This window comes from Microplitis mediator, chromosome 7 (assembly GCF_029852145.1).
Source record: "Microplitis mediator isolate UGA2020A chromosome 7, iyMicMedi2.1, whole genome shotgun sequence".
Lineage (NCBI taxonomy): Eukaryota > Metazoa > Arthropoda > Insecta > Hymenoptera > Braconidae > Microplitis > Microplitis mediator.
The window spans coordinates 18,697,121-18,716,640 of NC_079975.1; the positions used below are offsets into that span (position 1 = coordinate 18,697,121).

A 19,520-nucleotide genomic window follows, 5' to 3' on the forward strand; every position below is an offset into this window, starting at 1 on the left:
GTATATAATTTAATATCAACAATAAATACGTGGTTATTATATTACAAAATGAAAGGAACGACGTTTGTTATTCGTGGTATAACAAAATTTCGCGTATTACCTTGGTGCTCATACGTTCCAGAGGCCAAGAACAACCATCAACGCCGGACAACACAATACACGGCGCCACGGACTTACTCCTCGGTCGCTATCATCGATGAAAAATCTCAACACACGCCAACAGCCAATTCTAATCGTCCGTTTATTCGTCCCTCAATAATCCGACAGGTGCAGGTTCCTATTTCTATGTTTATGTACACATTTTTTTTTTTTTTAATGCATGGTATGAAGAGTGTAATAGATAGTACTGTATTTAGTTCAATACTTTATTAAAATCTAAATATTAAATTTAAAAATTTTATTTTGCCGCATTTAAAATTATAGTTGTAGAATTATAATTTCCGTTAATAAGTCAATTACCATACATTGTCCGGCATTTATATTATATTAGTCACGAAGTATTTATAGTTATACTAATAGCTATCATTTATTTTAATTTGTGACATCAACAAACTTCAGATTGATAATAATATTGACGTTTTTTTTTTTTTAATTGCAGCTGTACAGCCTCTAGACTTTTTACACTTTTGTATTCTTTGTTTATCTGCCTGCTTTTTGACGTTTATTATTTTTATGATTTAAATTCTTTAGTTGTAATTTGTTTTAGTAACAAAATTATTAAAGATTTTTTTTTTGATGTTGCTTAAAAATAATAAGTAAAACAAAATAGACGAAATACAAATACGTTTCTAGCAACTGTATTTATTCAGGTATTTTATATTTATTTTTTAAATTATAAATACCTTATATGAAAAATCGCGCGTATTTTCAAAATCTGTGATTCTTGAATTAAAAGTATCTGACCTCTAGTGTTTGCAGAAGAAATGTGATTTTATTGTGATAAAATAATTCACTATCATCAAATGCATCTATATTACTATTATTATTATTATAATAAATAAAAAATAACAAACAAGTGAATCAAATGAAAATGTGGTTTTAAGTATAAAATTTTTTTTTGTGTTTTTTCAACGTGGATAAGAAAAATTTTTATGGTGTTCATTAATTCGAAAGTGACTTTTGAATCTATTTAAAAGTGTTATTATAGCTAAACATTTATAAAACCTCCTCGATCCTGACGCCTCGTATAGGGGTCAATTTTGTCGGCATTGGCAGCTAGCAGCTGTTTGCTAAACCATAAAAATAATTATTGCTACACTTTAAAATAGATGGCTTTAAAAACTATAAATTACAAAAAATATAAAATAGGTTTTTTTGCTTCTTAAAAGGTCTATTAGTGTACCTATTAAAAAATTATTCCAATAGCAAAAAAAATGATGCCTCGAGACTGAGGAGGATAAACATTTTTATAATTGATAATAATTATAATTAATCAGAAATATTTGATTGCAGTAACGTTTCTTAAACGTGTTCACCCATTAAAAGTATTATAACAATTATTGATACACTTATGTACAAAACTTGAACGAGAATTAATAAAATAAATCAGTAAAAATAATTTATTGTAAAAACTTCTTTTTTCTATTTTAATCAAGTAGAATATTCGTTGAAAAAAATTGAGATTTTGTAAATAATTATTTTATTTTTATCTATACAGTAGGTGAAAAAGTAAATAAATTACATATATGAAATAAGTCACTGTTCTAATTAATTATTATTTTATTATTAATACTTATAATGTGGCTCAATAAAAGTAAAACTCCAAAGCTATTATTAAAAAAGAGCGTCAAGTAAAGAATGATATCGAAAATAGCAGAAATTTAACAATTTTATTGTTTTTTTAAATAAATTATATAACATTAAAAAAAAATTTTTAAAATATGCTCACAAGAAAAATAAAAAGTCCTTTAATGCATTTTTATAATAATATTAAATTTTTTTCTTAAAAGAAAAAAAAAAATAGTTAATTGTCTGTTGGTTTCATTGTCATAAAAAAAATTTAATGTTGAGCAAAAAAATAACTAGAAAAAATAATAATGAAAAGCTGTAGGATTTTCAAGTAGATAGATTTTGAATTTTTTTTTTTTGTATATAAATCTATATTATAAATTAAATTTTTTTATCTGATGCTAATCTGGCCAGTTAATAAGGCAACAATTGCCAATTGTGTTTGTAAGTTGATGACTAGATTAACCTCATTAATTATAATTAAATTTAAAGTTTTTATATTTAATCATTCTCACTATAAATTAATGTCACTTAAAATATTTGGAATCATTTTAATTTCGTTATGATACTTACGAAATTATATATTTTTAATATTAACTAAAAAAAAATTTTATTATTTCGAAATAGTTGAAAAATAATATTTTTCAAAAGAAAATATGTATGCTATTAAACGTTATTGCAAAAAAATGACGACAGCTTAAATATCAATAAACAAATAAAAAAATATATATTTACTGCCTACTCTAAATTATGTCTACATTTAAATTCGTCCAATGTTGCTCAATCAACATGTTAAGATTTTTTTTATTAACGTATCTACCTTTGGGAATCTTTCATCATTTTATCAATCATCCTTAGCACCAAATTGTATTTTTATTTATCATTTTTCACGAACAAAGTAAGTTGACACAATTTAAATGATAACTATCACATAAAAGTAAGTAAATTTATTATTTACTTTGCAAAATTATTTTTAATTTTCATTTAATAGAAATGATTAGTAATAGTTAAAAAAAAAAAAACGATTTTAAGAATATTATAAATAATTCGAAGTATGAAGTAATTTTTCAGAATATATATATTAGGAACGAAAGAAACAACAATTATGTAAGTACAATTTATATACATACATAGATGATTAACATTTAGTTAAATATATCTGTATATATACATATATTTTAAATTAAATTTAGATTCAAGATGTTTCCTGTTGAGATTTGGGAAATAATTTTACAAAAAGTTAGCGATCCATCAGCTCTTGTTGTTCTTCAAGAAGTTTGTTCAACTTGGTATTATATTATTGAAAAAATAATTAAAAATTTTAATTGGAAACGAACATGTATACATGAAATTGGGCGTAGCCATGTCCATGACATTATGATAAAAGCATTTCCATCACATTGTTTAGATGATTATCCAGTTATAATAGATGAAGATATCTGGAGAGGAACTTACTATTCTTTTTCTAAGTGGATTATGATTTTAAATGCTGAACCTGTATTAATGAAACTCGACTTTTCAGAGAATTCATCTATTGTAACTTGTACTGCAACTTCAAGTAAGAAGAACAAATACTGATTTTTTTATTTGCAACTACTAATTTTATTTGTTGACTTTTTTTACAGGTGATAATGTAGCAATTGGAACCAATTCAGGATCTATATATTTTTATAATATTTATAATGTAAATGAACCATTTTTCGTAGCAATCCATGGTGAACCTTTAGATCAAGTCGAATTTTGGTATAATGGTATTAAAATAATTATCATAACGAATTGATTCTTTTAATAACAAATTATTTTTTTCCATAAAAAAATATTTAATTCTTCTGATTTTTTTCTAGACCAACAAGAAATACTTGCTGTTTCAAAGTCTAAGAATAATTCACTAAAATTTTGGAATGTTAGCTCAAAGAAAGAATTAAAATCTTCTATTTTATCAGCACAATCAATCTGGTAATTATTTCTAACTACGGCAGTCGACTTATGGCATGTGTTCTCCATGTTCATGCCCGATTTCCACCTACGACACATACGAACTACTCGTTCAAACTTTCGCATACGAGAATAGTACCATAGATTTCTAGCCATTGGCACTTGTCAGACCCCGCACATACCCTAGAGCAACATAGATAACACAGATACTATATGTCCTGAAGTTTCAATGTGAACATACACGGAAAATACTTTGTATTATGCTGACGGGATACATATATTTACTTCATATACTGGATGCATTATGAAAATCTATTTATGTGTAATTTAAAATTAATGAATTTCATAAAGTTTAATTGTATTTTTTTAGTGCTGGCTCGATGTATAATTGTTATTCACAAAATGATGAAATCATTTTAGAACATTCGTGGTCATTAGACGGTATAATCTGTAATACACATTTACGATTTGATCTAGGAGATGCTACAGCAATTGGAATTTATTTGCGGAATGCACGAGTAAATTTTTTAAATTTCACAATATTAAAATATATGTAACATTTTTAATTTTTAATCATTTTTTATAGCCGTTATTATTATCTTATAAAAACAACAGTGAATTAAAATTATTTCTTCGACAAGATATGGCTTATGGATTATCAAGTAAATCCGAAAGAGTATTAAGGACACATTTAATTCCTGATGATTTTTGTTTATCATGTAAATTTTATGTAACATATTATAATGCGATACTTTTTGTCATTGGTAAGTAGTTTCTTATTATTATTTATTTTTTAATTTATTGTTTGTTTTTATTAACATTTCAGGAAAATATTTATTCATTAGTTTTTCTTATGACTACAAAATATACGATATATTTTCATATCTTGATGGATGCATAACATCAGTAATTACTCATGGACATCTTTTATTTCTTGGTTTAGATTCAGGTCTTCATTATATATAATAATCGTTTAAATAAATAATCTAATTCGGTTGCTTTTATGAAATTAATTAATATTTTATTTTAATTATTCTTAGGCATAATTCATGTAATTCATGCTCCGACTGCTGATTTTCTCCTGCATCTTAATTTCAATACTATTAAGACAAAAAGCATAAGAATATCTAATGATGAGCCAATTATTTCTATGAATATTGCTGAAGCCGAAAAAGATCCATATATTTTTGTAGCAACTAAAACAAAAAATTATCTTGTTAATTTCATTTAATTTATAATTTTCATAAGTAAATAGTTAGGAAATATCAAATTTTATTACTATTAATGATATGTTGAATGTATATGCGTAAAAAATTATAAATAAATATTTTCAAAATAAAAAATTATTGGGTAATAATTTTCAAGTGTTTGCATTTAAATTAAACGAAATTTTCTTTGTGTGAGAAATATTTGAAATGAAATATTTTAACTTTTTCCGTAGATGGCGTTGTGGTCTAAAAATTTCTCTGCTAACTGCGGAGTCACTTTATTACATTTCTAATTGTTCCGATGACAATTGACAATTCTTGATTTAGTTTTTATTTTTTTTTATACACTCGCATTCTTTTTACCAGCGTTTTTATTGTAAAAGTTTGTGATAAGAAGTCAAATAGGCGGTTTAAATATTGGTATTAAAAAATTTTCTATTTACTAATTTCAATTAAATAGGTATGAATAAGTGATTTTTACTACTTTTTTTTTTTTTTAAATGTCTATAATAACTAAAGATATTGATAATAAATGATAGTAACGTTGTATTTTTTATCTAAATGTGGTTAAGTGAAATTTGTTGTATATTTTTTCTTACAAAATTTCAATACTGGCATGTTAAATATTTTTAACCACTATAATAATAGGAGTAAATATTTGAGAAATCGTCAATGACGTTTTTTTTTTTTTTCATTCATTTTTTTAGTTAATAATGGACCTGGAGAATTGTAATTCACATGCAGATGACGGCTCTTCACATCATGAAGATCCTAGTGGATACAAAAAGTGGTATCGACAAGCTAGCCAAAGGTTTGTAAAAATCAAAGTTTATTTATGATTTTTATAAAAATTTTATTTTATTTAACAAAAAATTTATTTACGTCAATTTCATGAAAATAGTAGACATCCAAATTTTTTTCAAAAAATGTTATATTTTATGAGAAAAAAATTATCTGGTAATATGATGCAAGTAGCAGACATCAGACAATTTTCTTATTTTCATAAATAAATTACTTGTGAGTACAGTAAAATTTTGTTAATATGTTTAAAACACCATCCTGAAGTTAACAGACAATTAACAATTTTCGGTTTTTTTATTCCAACAAATCAATTAAAAAAAAAAAAAAAACAACTAAAAATGTGCACATGTAGAAAATTAAAAAAACTATAAGTGCAATTTAAAAAACTTTTTTTTTTTAATTTATCGTTTTGAAAAAAAATTCAAAAATTATTAGACGTCGGCCAACTTTAGTGTCATTATAAAAGAATTTTTTAAAGTTATTCACATGCAATTAAAAAAAATGTTTCCATATGTAAGTATTTTATAAGTTGATTTAAAAACAATTCTTTCAATGTCTGCTAATTTACAGTATTATACAATATGCTCAACAATTCTAGAAAAACTTCCATAAGGATTAAAAACGTTTTCTGTTAATATTGACTTTTTATTAATAAATAAAAAAATTATCGGATGTCTCTTGCAAGATAAAATTTGATGAAAGTAATGTCAAAGTGTTTTTAATATAAAAATCTATGTTTATATTCAATCCAAAATTTAATTTTCATAGATTCTGTTTATAAAATAACTATTTCGAAAATCTCAAATTTTTATTAAAACAATACGTTAAAAATAATCACACTTAAAATGTATTTTTTTTCACTAATAAAAAAAAAAAATTATGAATAGAAACGATTATAAAGACATATGCTAATAGATAACAAATGACCTTAACTGAGGTATAAGACTGTCGTGATATTTTCTTGGTTGTTTTTGTCTTATCTTCTTTTCAAAAACAAACTGATGAATCTAAGAATATTTATCGAAATCAACTACATTATTCTGATTATTTTATTTCTGTTTGTTATCGTATTTATTTTTATAATTATGTTGCGAAATTCATCCGCATGAGTTAACTGAAGTATCAAGTAACTGAATAATAACAATTACTACATCAACATTTTGATAATATATTAATCATCATTACATTACTCATAAAATATTTTTTCTCATGTTTATTATTTTAATTAAATTGTTTTAGTAATTAATATAGAATAAATAGACATCGATATAAAAGTTATATTATAATATTTTTTGTTTTCTATTTATTTATTTATTTGTTAATTTAAATTGAATGATTCAAATAATAGTTCAAATATTTTTTCAAAACGTATTTTAAATTTACGTAAAAAAAATTATATTTCGAGGTCAGTAGCAGTTTAAAAACTCGTTTGGAAAATATACTTTGTTCTACATCATACACTTGCATCAGACTACATTAAAATATTTTTTTAATGATAAAATTAATACGGATGATGACCTTTCAGTGGTTATGTCTTATCTTTTTGCTTCGATTTGTTGCTATATTAATACGCAACTTTATGCTGCAAATGTAAGTTTGGAAATTTATTTATCTTTAGTGTCACCAAGAAAAATATCATCATTCCAGTGGCGACGTGCCAATGAGATGGTTGATATAGTATTTCTACAGACGATACTACAGTTTGATAAATATTATTTTATATAAAAAAATTTATTTATTTTATAATTAATTTATTTAACGGTGAAAGTATTTATTGTTGGTTTATTGAATTACAAATCGGTGGAGATAAATGATATATTTTACGCTGATAAAAAATTCATCAATGAATATTAACTACACTTGATGACTAACAGTTGTGTTAGAAGCCTCAATAGCTTTATTATATTTTAATCAATTAGATAATTGATTCATTACTTCGGCATCTTCTGAAATTATTCAAAGAGAGAATTGATTCATATCTAAATTAGACTATAAAGTAACAGAAAATATGAGTGGCGGTACAAAACTAAAGTATGGTCTCAGTGTTTTTGACAATCTACTTGCCAGTGATGAAAGATTCAATAACAATGAAAGAGGTGAACAAGACTTTGTCAGTTGGGTAGATGGGGCCCGTATTCCTTATAAACGAGAACTTGGTCACAGGTAATAAAGAAACGGAAACAGTAAAAGTTAGTTTTATTCATTTATTTTAAATTTGTTCTTAGATTTTATGAAAGTTTTAATTTTTATAAAATTTTATCACTGGCTAAATTTCATTTTAGCATATTGACTGTTTTTATAATATATTATGCCAAGTGTTTTTTTCACTCGATATTATCATAAGAAAGATGTTAAATTTGAAAGGTGCATTACTTTTTTTTTAAATGTATTTTTTAATCATTGTAAATTGCAAAAATTAAAAATTTATAATAATTTTACAAATTAAATAATTAAAAAAAAGTTTTTTTTATTTAAAATGTTGAAAAATTAATCATTTTACTGCTGACAAATTAACTTAATTCCACATTAAATGCTTGTAAATTCGTCTGCGATTTTAAATTTTTAAAGAAAATCAATTTTTATAAATGCTAAAGACGTCAGCTGGATACCTAGATTTTTAAAAACTGTTCACAAGGTTAAGAATATGGAAGTAGGAACTAATAATTCTCCAGATTTTTATTATACTGGCTAAAAGCCAACACGAAAACTGCCAACGATTGCACACGACTTTGAAATATATTTTTTTGTTAATAAATTAATAAATTTAAATAAATTTTAAATAAAACTATGATTTAATTAGCAATGTTTTATTACTAAAGTATTATTTATTGAATATTCAATAATTAAAATTACTTATCCATTATCTTAATATTTTATTTATTTGTTATGAAATTGCTTATTTATTCATGAATTAATTACAGTAATGTTTGAATTTAAATTATGCAAATAATGAAATTCACAATAAAATGGATTTTATAATTTTTGTTAATGTTTACTATATTGTAAATTTAATATATTGCTGACACAGCTTATTTTTTAAAGCATCCTAAATTTTTGTTCTTTTTTTTTATAAACTTAATAAAGTTTAAAAATAAAATATAATTAAACACTTTAAGTGAGATACTTATCACGTGAGCGTAATGTAAATTCTCCTGACCTTACACGATTTAATTGGTTTTCACAAGAATTTCGTGTGTCTATCATTAAACATCATATATTTCTAAACCAGAAATATCTTACAAGGTTGCTAGAAAAGGCTTAGAATTATTGCCAATTCAAGAATTAATACGTGATTTATTTTGTGTACAATTCTATACTAAATTTTTTAAATGAAAGAAAATAATTCCAATGAAACATGTTTTATTCATTCTAATAAATAATAATGTTTATCCACTGTGATAAATTATCTTTATTCAATGAGTCACATTCAAATTTCGTTGAGATTATGACAAATAAATAAAAAAATATTATACATATATTCATCAAAAGAATTTTTCAACATTAAGACAGCAATTCAAACTTGTTCTCCCTCTCATAGAATTGATGATGATTTCCTGCGATTCGTTTGCACGTATAACTCATCACTCCCCACGTAACGTTATATTAATCTAGGATAGCTTTCATTATATTTATTGAGACCAGTCGTACACACGAAGCAATTCAGTCGTGTGAGCTAAAGACTTCTACCGTTTATAGTAAACTTTATTTTACATTAATAATAAAATTAATAATAATAATAACAACAATAAGAATAATAACAATAATAATAATTTTGTTTATTAATTTTAGTCATTTCATTTACAACTTTATGGCTTTGTATTGTTTTTAATAATTATTTCATCGTATATAATAAGACGTAATATAAAAAATACATGTTGGAAGTATCCGCGATAATATTTATGAAACACATTAGTGACAATAACAAGTCATAGTTTATGACAGTTGTGAAATCGATAAAGTATTGAGTTAATTAATTAAATCAGGTGTTTTTTCCGTCATAATATAAGAGTATTTTATTTATTTATGTTTTTATCATTAAATAAATAAATAAATTATGAAAGTTCAGGATATTATCTTTAAACGTTCAGCTCCTAATGAGTAAGTGATTCGACACTTTGTAATTTAATTTTTAAACAGCGCACATTTTATTTTTTTATTTTAAATCAATTTTATAATACAAATTTTTTTTTTAATCATCTGTAATATATAATTTATCATTATCTATATGTGGAAAATTTATCTATTGTATTTTATTTTATGATTGATTACTATGTACAACTAATCATTTATGTGTGTATATTAAGGTGGTCGTTAAAAATTAAATTTTCTCAGACGTCCCATAAAAAGCTTCTTTTTAGTGAAAAAATTCATGGAGAATTTGGTTTTTCTCTTTAAGTAAAAAAAACAAGTGCCTCAAAAAGATCAAAGTTCATTTTTCAATACAATCGCATTTTTTAAAAAATATCTTATAAAATATGCAGATTAAAGGAAAAAATCACAAGAACAATTTTGTAGGAAATTAAAATCTTGACAAAAAAAGTCACATCCATTTTTTTTATAAAATGTGTATTTACGAAGATATTTTAAAAAAACATTTTTTAGATCTTATGAATTGAGCGTTTTAAGGATTACAAATGTTTAAAATAGCATTTTTCTAACTAAAAAATCTGTCTATCGGTTGACCCTGTGGGCCAGCCCTAAAACTTCCCGCTATTTTCGAGCTTAAGGAGCTCGAAAACATTGTTGTGAATGCATTTTCGAGCTCTTTGAGCTCGAAAATACTTTTGTATGCCGTTCTTTTCGAAAGAAAACGTTTTTCACCATTTTTTCTCCAACGATATCTCTCAAACGAATAAACCGATTGAGACGGTTGAGGTGGCAATCAACGCGTTTTATCAAGTTGTAAAGCTGATCAAATTTTGAATTCGATTTATCGAGTCGTTTTTGAGATATTTCAAAAAAAATAAAAAAAATTTTTTTTTTTAATTCTTTCGACAACAGTTTCTCTTGAACGAATGAACCGATTTTGATGGTTGGGGTGGCATTCGACGCGGCTTATAAAGCTCTAGAGCCCAGTCGATTTTGGAATCAATCCATCGAGCACATTAAAAGTTATCCAAAAAAACCATTTTTGAAAAAATTTTATTTTTGGAATATCTCTGAACGAGCCCTGCTGATCAAGCTCAATTTCTTACAGCTTCAAGATATTGACAAGCCGCGTCGAATGACACCTCAAAGTTCAAAATCGGTTCATCCGTTCAAAAGATACAGGTATTTACATACGTACGTACATACATACACTCGGACATCATCTTGAAATTAGTCAGAAAAGCTTCCTAGGACCTCAAAACGTCGACATCTGATGAAAATTCGATTTTCGTAAATCGGACCGAAACCAATAACTTCCCGAATTAAATTTGAATCAGATCCTTAGTTAATTTTAAATGAATTAATGTCAGAGGATATATAGGAACAAAAAATGGTGTAAATTAACGAATTATTATTTGCAACGTTTCGCAATTTATTATTGCTTCATCAGGCGAATAATAATTCGTTAATTTACACCATTTTTTGTTCCTATATCCTCTGACATTAATTCATTTAAAACTTCCTGAATATTTGAAAATTTACAATTTTCTTAGCGGGAAGTTAAAAAACTATTAGAAGCGTTAATGATTGATATGTTACGAGTTACGAAGTTGTCTATATTTAAGAAAAAACGTTATTTTTAACATTTGTAATCCTTTAAATGCTGATTTGATAAGATCTAAAAATTTTTTTTTTTAAATATCTTCGTAAATACACATTTTATAAAAATAGTAAATATCACCTTTTTTTGTCAAGAATTTAATTTCATAAAATATTGTTCTTATGATTTTTTCCTTTAATCTGCATATTTCATGAGATATTTAAAAAAACCGCAATTGTATAAAAAAATGAACTTTGATCGTCCTGAGACACGTGCTCTTTTTACTTAAAAAAATCTGTCTATCGGTTGACCCTGCGGGCCAGCCCCAAAACTTCCCGCTGTTTTCGAGCTTCTCGAGCTCGAAAACATTGTTGTGGATACATTTTCGAGCTCTTCGAGCTCGAAAATACTTTAGTGTGCCATTGTTTTAATAAAAAACCGATTTTAGCATTTCTTTCTCCCACGATATCTCAGGAATGAATTGACCGATTTTGATGGTTGCGGCGGCAATCGGCGTATTTTATTGAGTTCTAGAGCTGATAAAATTTTGGAATTGTTTGATTCAGTTGTTTCGAAGATATTCGCAAAAAACTGTTTTTTACCATTTCTTTCTCCCGCGATAACTCTCGAACGAATTATCTGATTTTGATGATTGAGGCGGCAATCGACGTGTTTTATTGAGTTCTAGAGCTGATTAGATTTTGAAGATGATCGTATAAGTCGTTTCTGAGAAATCAATAAAAAACTAAAATAAAAAAAAATTTTTAATTCTTATTCTTTGTATAACTTGTAAACTACATGACCGATTTACCCCAAAATCTAATCAAGACTAAGTTTTGGTGAGCTCTTTCGATCGCCACCAAGTACGTTCAAATCGGTTCATCCGTTCCAAAGATATCGTCGGACAAAAAAAAGTTCACACACACACACACACACACACACACACACACACACGGACGTCCACCCGGGAATAGTCAGAATAGTTTCCTCAAAACGTCGACATCTGATGAAAACTCGATTTTCGAAAATCGGACCGAAACCAATAACTTCCCTTTTTTGAAAATTTGCAATTTTCTTAGCGGGAAGTTAAAAAAAAAAACAAATTCCCCACGTATTTTTTCACTAAAAAGAAGCTTTTTATGGGGCGTATGAGAAAATTTAATTTTTAACGACCACCCTAGTGTGTATATATGTAAAACCATAAAACAAAAGAAATGAAAAATAGATTTGAAAGCCTATATTTTAGCATACAAAAAACCATTTTTTCTTTGTTAATTCTAATGATTATAATTTTATTTTTTTTTTTTTTCATCACAGAATTTTCGTCAATCGAAGTCTCCACTTGGAGAATATTAAATTCTATGGATTTGATATGGATTATACTTTAGCAGAATATAAATCACCCCAATATGAACAATTGGGTTTTGATTTACTCAAAGAACGTTTAATTTCATTGGGTTATCCACAAGAGATACGTGCATTTGAATATGATCCGAGTTTTCCAGTTCGAGGATTATGGTTTGATACACTCTACGGCAATCTTTTGAAAGTTGACGCTTATGGAAATATTCTTGTTTGTGTTCATGGTTTCGAGTTTCTCAAACAGTTAGTAATCTATTCTATATTTTAATATTTATTTTTTTTATTAAAATAGGTAAAAAAAAAATAATAATTCAAAATATTTTATAAATATTTAGCTCTCAAGTATACGAATTATATCCAAATAAATTTCTTCAACTCGACGAATCACGTGTCTACGTTTTAAATACGTTATTTAATTTACCAGAAACTTATTTACTGGCATGTTTGATAGACTTTTTTACAAATTCACCTCAATTTTCACGTGAAAAAACCGGTGTAAAAGAAGGTGAACTTACAATGAGTTTTAAGAGTATTTTTCAAGATGTAAGAAATGCTGTTGATTGGATTCACATTCAAGGTGATCTTAAGTCAAAAACAATTGAAAATCTTGATGAATACGTTAAGAAAGACGAAAGATTGCCAATGTTTTTAACTAGGATACGTGAAAGTGGGGCTAAAGTTTTTCTGCTGACTAATAGTGACTATAATTTCACCAATAAAATTATGACCTATCTATTTGACTTCCCGCACGGTGCTAGGGTATGAAAAAATTTATTATAAAAAAATTTACTTTGCAGTAAAAAGTAATTAAAACTTTTAAAAATATCTTATAGCCTCATGAACCGCATAGAGATTGGAAAACTTATTTTGATACCATTGTAGTTGACGCAAATAAACCATTATTTTTCGGTGAAGGCACTATTTTACGTCAAGTTAATACAAAAACAGGCGCGTTAAAGTTGGGAACACATAAAGGACCACTTCATACAGGTAATCAGCATTTTTAACGTAACATCATCAATTATACAAACACTAGAAATCTACTTTGAATTTCACAAGGTCTTATAATCTAATCCATAATTCATAAATTTTTTATCTTATACATATTAGGTGAAGTTTATTCTGGTGGATCGTGTGATGTTTTTACTGAGATGATTGGAGCTAAAGGAAAAGATGTTCTTTACATCGGAGATCATATTTTTGGTGATATTTTAAAAAGTAAAAAAATACGTGGCTGGAGAACTTTTCTTATTGTTCCTGAATTAGTTCAAGAGCTACACGTTTGGACAGACAAATGTCAATTATTCGCTGAATTACAAAATCTTGATGTTATGCTTGGAGAAATGTACAAGTATGTACTATTTATATTTTTTTTAATTTTTTCTTCATTCATGGTTTTTTTCTTTTATCCTTAAATAATAAATTTTAATTATTTTATGTTTATATTTTATATTATCGTAGAAATTTAGACAGTAGTACTAACGAAAAGCCTGATATATCGAAACTACGGGCTTCTATTAGAGACGTAACACATAAAATGGATTTGGCATATGGAATGATGGGCTCATTATTCAGAAGTGGAAGTAGACAAACATTTTTCAGCAGTCAAGTTGTAAGATATGCTGACCTTTATGCAGCAACTTTTCTTAATCTTATTTATTATCCATTTTCATACATGTTTCGTGCACCAGCAATGCTGGTAAGTTTTTTTATTTTATTTATTATAATTTCACTCTTTCCACATTAAAATTATTAATTGATATTTTTTATTTGCGGCATTATTAGATGCCACATGAAAGCACTGTAGCTCATGAGCAACGTTTTGTAATGGAAACCCCAATGATTAGTAGATCACGAACTTTTAAACTCACTGACGAAGATGAAGAGCAGAACAATATTATGACTGTAAGTATAATAGTTATGATAATAAAATTTTTTTCATGAGTTCAATTTAAAAATAAATTACTAAATTTATTTAATTTTTTATTTTTAGAAATCATTAGAAACTGAAAATAATGGTGCAATTCCACATGCAAGACCAGAAACGCCGCGTAATGTTACACATACACATGATGAAGATTGCAGCGATGAGGATAGTGACTCACAAAAACAAAATCCATCGAGATCATCAAAGAAAATTGACAGTAATTAATACAAAATTAAAGAAAAAAAAGTTCATCATTTTATGAACCATCTACGTGTTTGAGCTGTAGAAATCTCAAACAAAACTTATGTAGAAGCACAATCAGAGACTGAGATAGCTAAAATCAAGTTTAAGTTAGTTTAAATGATCTTAAACAATGAATAGTTCAATCGTTAAAGTTGATTTGTTGCTATAATTTAAAAACAAAATAATGCGTTTAAATATATATCTATTCAGCTTTTACGTTAATTAAAATTAATTGACTATTTTGACACCAGTTATTAAACACTTATTGTATATATCTTGTTGTTAACTAAGATTATTTAAAATACATCGAACTTAGTGTTTTTACTAGCAAAAAAAAAAAAAAAAGAAAAGAGAGATTAAAAAGGTGCCTAATCATAGCTATCATGATAACAATCATTAAACAATTTTATTCTATGTTTAATAAGCTCACTATTTCAGTCTAATCTGTTAAAAAAATAAATCTTCCCTACTTAAAAAATGTTCAAATTGACGATAATGTTATAAAAAAATAAATTCAGCCAATGTTATTCTATGTTAGTTTACTAACTCATGCTCGAAATCCACTTTTATTATATAATACATATTATTATTTTATGTAAATAAATGACATTTAAAAACTACATAAGTTTATAGAAAAAATTAATAAATTTGTTTGATTTTTTTTTACTTTAAGATAAAATATTATATACGTATATATAAGCCTCACTTTTTTATCAATATAGAAAATAAATTATTAAAATTATCATTGCTCAAAATATTATAATTAAGCTTGAGCATTTTTAGGTTTATCAAAATTATACGTATTTTTCGAAATTGTTAGCAGAATAAAATTGTAAATTTATATGTATATACATACATTAATTAGTTTTACTAATTTACATCTACATAATTTGATAATTAGTAAGCCCTAATAAAGATAATTTTAAATACAGGATTTTTTCAACTCAATAATCATTTAGGATAACAAATGTTTGCAATATAGTTTTCTTGAATAAAATATTCGTAAGAAAAATTACAATTAAATATGTCAATCACACGAGTATGGTAAAGTTAATGCTAGTAATTAGGGAAAATATTTATGTACCGTATTATTGTAATAACACTTTGAATAATCATAAATTTATAGTTGAATTGTATCGTGATGTTCTTATAAAGTAACATTATATTAAAAAAGTGGAATCTTGTGTACAATTTCATTAAAAATATTTCCCATTAATTTTTCATCGAATTTAATTTTAATGCCAATAACAAGTTTATTAATTAATGCCAATAACAAGTTTATTATTTAACGCCAATCGACTATACACTAACGATTACACAATGATAAAAAGATAAGTGAGTAGATAAAAGTAATAATATAAAACAATTCAAAATAAGCATAAATAATCTACAAAAAGAGTTAATACTTGATATTGCAGTAGTAGCCTTTTGATATTAGCTGATAATGATGCAATTGTATTCCCAAAAAAGTTATTGTCTGAACGATGATGATTGACTAGTTTTGATATTCTATTAAGTGAACCATAACTGTAATTTATAGTTGATTTTTCTAAGACTAGGTCTAAGGACCAAACAGTTTAAACGTTTTAGGGAAATTTATTTGACTGTTGATAACTCTGTAGAACGTCAATTCTGCAATTTCCCTTCGACTAGACAGGCTGCTGATTTTATTAATTTATGTCAATTGGCATAATACATAAACATTAATCATAAAAAATTAATCTTATTAATTTACAGACAAACAAGAGATAAATTGTTAAGCAATCAATCACAAAAAGATATTGCACCATATTGCACATGTGAATATTATCACGCAGAATTAACTAATACATAGTGACTTTTATATAGTAGCTGAAAATGATGAAAAAGATTCTTCACAGAAGTTGATTTAAAATTGGGAACTAATTTCACTAGCGCTAAGTGGTGATCCATTAATTCTAGTAAAATTAGACAGAAATTTAACAAACTTGTATCGTGTTTATTATATTATTTAATTATTGATTGACAAAAATAATTTATTAGATTTACATTTTAAAAAATCAATTATAATAAAAGATCAGCAAGATACTCTTCAAATTCTTCTTCACGTGATTTTTCAACACTTTCAGAGACATTACCCTTCCAAATTTCCGACGCATTATTTCCAGAAATTTCTTTATTGTCATCTTCTTCTGGTTCTATTTTTACAGTAATTTCTGGACTTTCCGTTGAGCTGGATGCATTTGATTGAGTTTTTAATTGACGCGGCGCTGTACCTAAACGTTTTAATTCTTTCTTTTTTTTATGAACTTCTTTCTTTTGAAATCGATAATTGAGCTTTACTGAACACTCAGGACACAATCCTACAATCATAAAAAAATCGAGATAAATATTCAAAGTAATATTATTTTAAGTAATTGAATAAAATTTATTTTCAAAAACATACGTAATTTAACTAAAGCATTCTTCTTTTCTCCTCTTTCTTCATAACCAAAATTAACTTCCCATGACTTTAATTGTTCTTTAGTCTGACATTTTTTACTTCCACATTCAAATTGACCTTTTCCGACAACAACTTCTTGTTCTGTTCTCCATCTTAAAGCCACCTATATCAAATTCAAAAATTATTGTATTTTTACAAATCAGTATAAAAAAAAAAAAATCCAACAAACCTTGTTATATTTATAATAAGTCAGGTCACAAATACAATATTCCTTAAATAATTTATCGTAATATTTTTTGGCAAGTCGGGCTTCCCAAGTGTCTGGAGTATCCTGTTCTTCATCCCAAAGAAATCTGTGGTTCTCCTTGATGACATCGTAATCAGTTTTATCCCGGGACCTCGAAAAACACTCCGAAACATCAAGAGCTGTTTAAATTAAGATTATATACTATATTTATTAATTTTTTTATCTTTATTTTTTCCTTCTGGCTGACAAGATAAGAAGTGTTTTAATATTCTCAACTGATAAACAAAATGTTATGTAATTAATAAATTATAATTATCTACATTATTCGTATAAAATATGAAAAAAAAAATATAAAAATGTGACGTCTTATTTGATCAACATACGTGTCTCGTTTGAGGTTTAGTGCAGAACCTCCTTTTAATAAAAAATAATCATTTATTATTTTTTTGTGTCTATCGTAAGCTGATAAATGCGCATATGCCGGAAACATTTTATATAAATTAATAAAATTTTTTTTTTTAATTTAAAATAAGGTAATTTAATTATTTAAATAAACTTTCTTGTTATAGAAATACACAAAATAAAACTTCATATATAAATTTGTTCTACGTTATATTGATTTATATATATTTTCACATTGTTATTATTATTATTTCTCCTTACTAAGTCTCTCTCTGATGGTTAGAAATGAAACTAAAATTTTTTAAAAAATTGAAATTAGAATTTTTTGTGTAAATGTAGCAGACATACGAAAATTTTTTAATTACATATGAAAAAATTAAATAATTAAAATAATAAAATTAAAAAAAATGCATGTACTGAATTACGAATTGTCTAAACGTGGATTTTTTTATATTTATTTTATAAAGATTTCAATTTATTATTTCAAAAGTTTTTAAAATTGTCAGATGTCCGCTAACTTTACTATCATGAATTTTTTACTTCTTTACAGATTTTAAAATGTTATCAAGAAATATTTGTAATACATCAAATCGTATAAGAAAATTTAGTAACTATGTTAAAATTGTTGAAGTAGGTCCAAGAGATGGGTTACAGAATGAAAAAAAAATATTACCTAGTTCAATTAAAATCGAATTAATAAATAGATTATCAAAAAGTGGATTAAAAACTATCGAAGTAACAAGTTTTGTGTCACCTAAATGGATACCACAGATGCAGGATAATACAACAGTATTTAAAAATATATATAAAGAAGCTGGCGTTAGCTATCCAGTTTTAATTCCAAATTTAGAAGGACTAAAACGTGCTCTTGAAGTTGATGTACAAGAGATTGCAATTTTTGGTGCAGCTTCGGAATCTTTTTCTCATAAAAATATAAATTGTTCAATTGATGAAAGTATTAATCGATTTAAAGAAGTAATTATTGAAGCACAAAAACATAAACTTAAAGTACGTGGGTATATTTCGTGTATTGTGGGATGTCCATATGAAGGAAATATTAAAGCATCTGCTGTTGCAAAGATTGCTGATAAAATGTTAGAACTTGGTTGTTATGAAATATCACTTGGTGATACTATTGGAATAGGTACTCCTAAAAAAATAATAACTGTATTAAATGAAATAAAACATCTTTCAATTATGGGTAATTTAAAAGAATTTGCCGTTCATTGCCATGATACTTATGGACAAGCTTTAGTAAATATTTATACAAGTCTGGAATATGGGATAAGAGTTTTTGATTCATCAGTAGCTGGACTTGGAGGATGCCCTTATGCTGCTGGTGCTTCAGGAAATGTTGCTACTGAAGATCTACTTTATTTACTTAAAGAACAAGGATTTAATACAGATATTAATTTAAATGAAATTATTAAAATTGGTGATTGGATAAGTAGTAAATTGGGAAGAAGCAATCATTCAAAAGTTGGAGTTGCAAGTATTGCATCAAAAAAATTAACATAACTTGAAATTAAATTAATTATTAAAATATCATATAAAAA

At 25.8% G+C, this 19,520-nt stretch overlaps 4 protein-coding genes across 10 annotated transcripts; 3 read left to right on the plus strand and 1 right to left on the minus strand.

Moving 5' to 3' along the window:
• Nucleotides 1–48: 48 nt before the first annotated feature.
• On the plus strand, nucleotides 49–16,072 carry LOC130671899 (cytosolic purine 5'-nucleotidase). Of its 5 annotated transcripts, none has more exons than XM_057476019.1 (9): nucleotides 49–267; nucleotides 5,579–5,682; nucleotides 12,679–12,966; nucleotides 13,059–13,482; nucleotides 13,557–13,713; nucleotides 13,834–14,074; nucleotides 14,185–14,422; nucleotides 14,509–14,628; nucleotides 14,717–16,072. In XM_057476019.1, the coding sequence occupies exons 1-9, from the start codon at nucleotides 49–51 to the stop codon at nucleotides 14,873–14,875; spliced, it is 1,950 nt and encodes a 649-aa protein (XP_057332002.1). In that variant the 3' UTR covers nucleotides 14,876–16,072. The 5 variants fall into 5 exon arrangements, with proteins under 5 accessions (XP_057332002.1, XP_057332004.1, XP_057332005.1 ...); XM_057476021.1 differs by lacking the exon at nucleotides 49–267 and adding an exon at nucleotides 5,163–5,331; XM_057476022.1 differs by lacking the exon at nucleotides 49–267 and adding an exon at nucleotides 5,187–5,291.
• LOC130671903 (uncharacterized) lies at nucleotides 759–5,008 on the plus strand. Of its 3 annotated transcripts, none has more exons than XM_057476030.1 (9): nucleotides 759–2,626; nucleotides 2,800–2,835; nucleotides 2,922–3,286; nucleotides 3,354–3,479; nucleotides 3,573–3,684; nucleotides 4,034–4,181; nucleotides 4,250–4,427; nucleotides 4,490–4,612; nucleotides 4,704–5,008. In XM_057476030.1, exons 1-9 carry the CDS (start codon nucleotides 2,502–2,504, stop codon nucleotides 4,892–4,894), a joined length of 1,404 nt encoding a protein of 467 aa, XP_057332013.1. In that variant the 5' UTR covers nucleotides 759–2,501; the 3' UTR covers nucleotides 4,895–5,008. The 3 variants fall into 3 exon arrangements, with proteins under 3 accessions (XP_057332013.1, XP_057332015.1, XP_057332014.1); XM_057476032.1 differs by having other exon boundaries at nucleotides 2,494–2,665; nucleotides 2,789–2,835; XM_057476031.1 differs by having other exon boundaries at nucleotides 2,508–2,626; nucleotides 2,720–2,835.
• A 758-nt stretch (nucleotides 16,073–16,830) lies between the features above and the next one.
• LOC130671906 (protein FRA10AC1) lies at nucleotides 16,831–18,074 on the minus strand. Its single transcript, XM_057476034.1, has 4 exons — nucleotides 17,946–18,074; nucleotides 17,545–17,713; nucleotides 17,319–17,478; nucleotides 16,831–17,235 (listed from the first exon to the last, which is right to left on the minus strand). Exons 1-4 carry the CDS (start codon nucleotides 18,050–18,052, stop codon nucleotides 16,937–16,939), a joined length of 735 nt encoding a protein of 244 aa, XP_057332017.1. The 5' UTR covers nucleotides 18,053–18,074; the 3' UTR covers nucleotides 16,831–16,936.
• LOC130671905 (hydroxymethylglutaryl-CoA lyase, mitochondrial) lies at nucleotides 17,955–19,484 on the plus strand. Its single transcript, XM_057476033.1, has 2 exons — nucleotides 17,955–18,095; nucleotides 18,515–19,484. The coding sequence occupies exon 2, from the start codon at nucleotides 18,523–18,525 to the stop codon at nucleotides 19,480–19,482; it is 960 nt and encodes a 319-aa protein (XP_057332016.1). The 5' UTR covers nucleotides 17,955–18,095; nucleotides 18,515–18,522; the 3' UTR covers nucleotides 19,483–19,484.
• The last annotated feature ends 36 nt before the right edge of the window (nucleotides 19,485–19,520 follow it).

Excerpts from the sequence above, each read along its gene's own strand:
- LOC130671903 (XM_057476030.1), top strand. The coding sequence starts at position 2,502 with ATGTTGCTCAATCAACATGTTAAGATTTTTTTTATTAACGTATCTACC. Across the intron at positions 3,287-3,353 it reads AACTTGTACTGCAACTTCAA|GTGATAATGTAGCAATTGGA; the intron begins GTAAGAAGAACA and ends CTTTTTTTACAG. Across the intron at positions 4,428-4,489 it reads TGCGATACTTTTTGTCATTG|GAAAATATTTATTCATTAGT; the intron begins GTAAGTAGTTTC and ends TTAACATTTCAG.
- LOC130671899 (XM_057476019.1), top strand. The coding sequence starts at position 49 with ATGAAAGGAACGACGTTTGTTATTCGTGGTATAACAAAATTTCGCGTA. Across the intron at positions 12,967-13,058 it reads GGTTTCGAGTTTCTCAAACA|CTCTCAAGTATACGAATTAT; the intron begins GTTAGTAATCTA and ends ATAAATATTTAG. Across the intron at positions 13,714-13,833 it reads TAAAGGACCACTTCATACAG|GTGAAGTTTATTCTGGTGGA; the intron begins GTAATCAGCATT and ends TATACATATTAG.
- LOC130671905 (XM_057476033.1), top strand. The coding sequence starts at position 18,523 with ATGTTATCAAGAAATATTTGTAATACATCAAATCGTATAAGAAAATTT.
- LOC130671906 (XM_057476034.1), bottom strand. The coding sequence starts at position 18,052 with ATGTTTCCGGCATATGCGCATTTATCAGCTTACGATAGACACAAAAAA. Across the intron at positions 17,714-17,945 it reads CTAAACCTCAAACGAGACAC|GTCCCGGGATAAAACTGATT; the intron begins GTATGTTGATCA and ends GTGTTTTTCGAG. Across the intron at positions 17,236-17,318 it reads GAATGCTTTAGTTAAATTAC|GATTGTGTCCTGAGTGTTCA; the intron begins GTATGTTTTTGA and ends TTATGATTGTAG.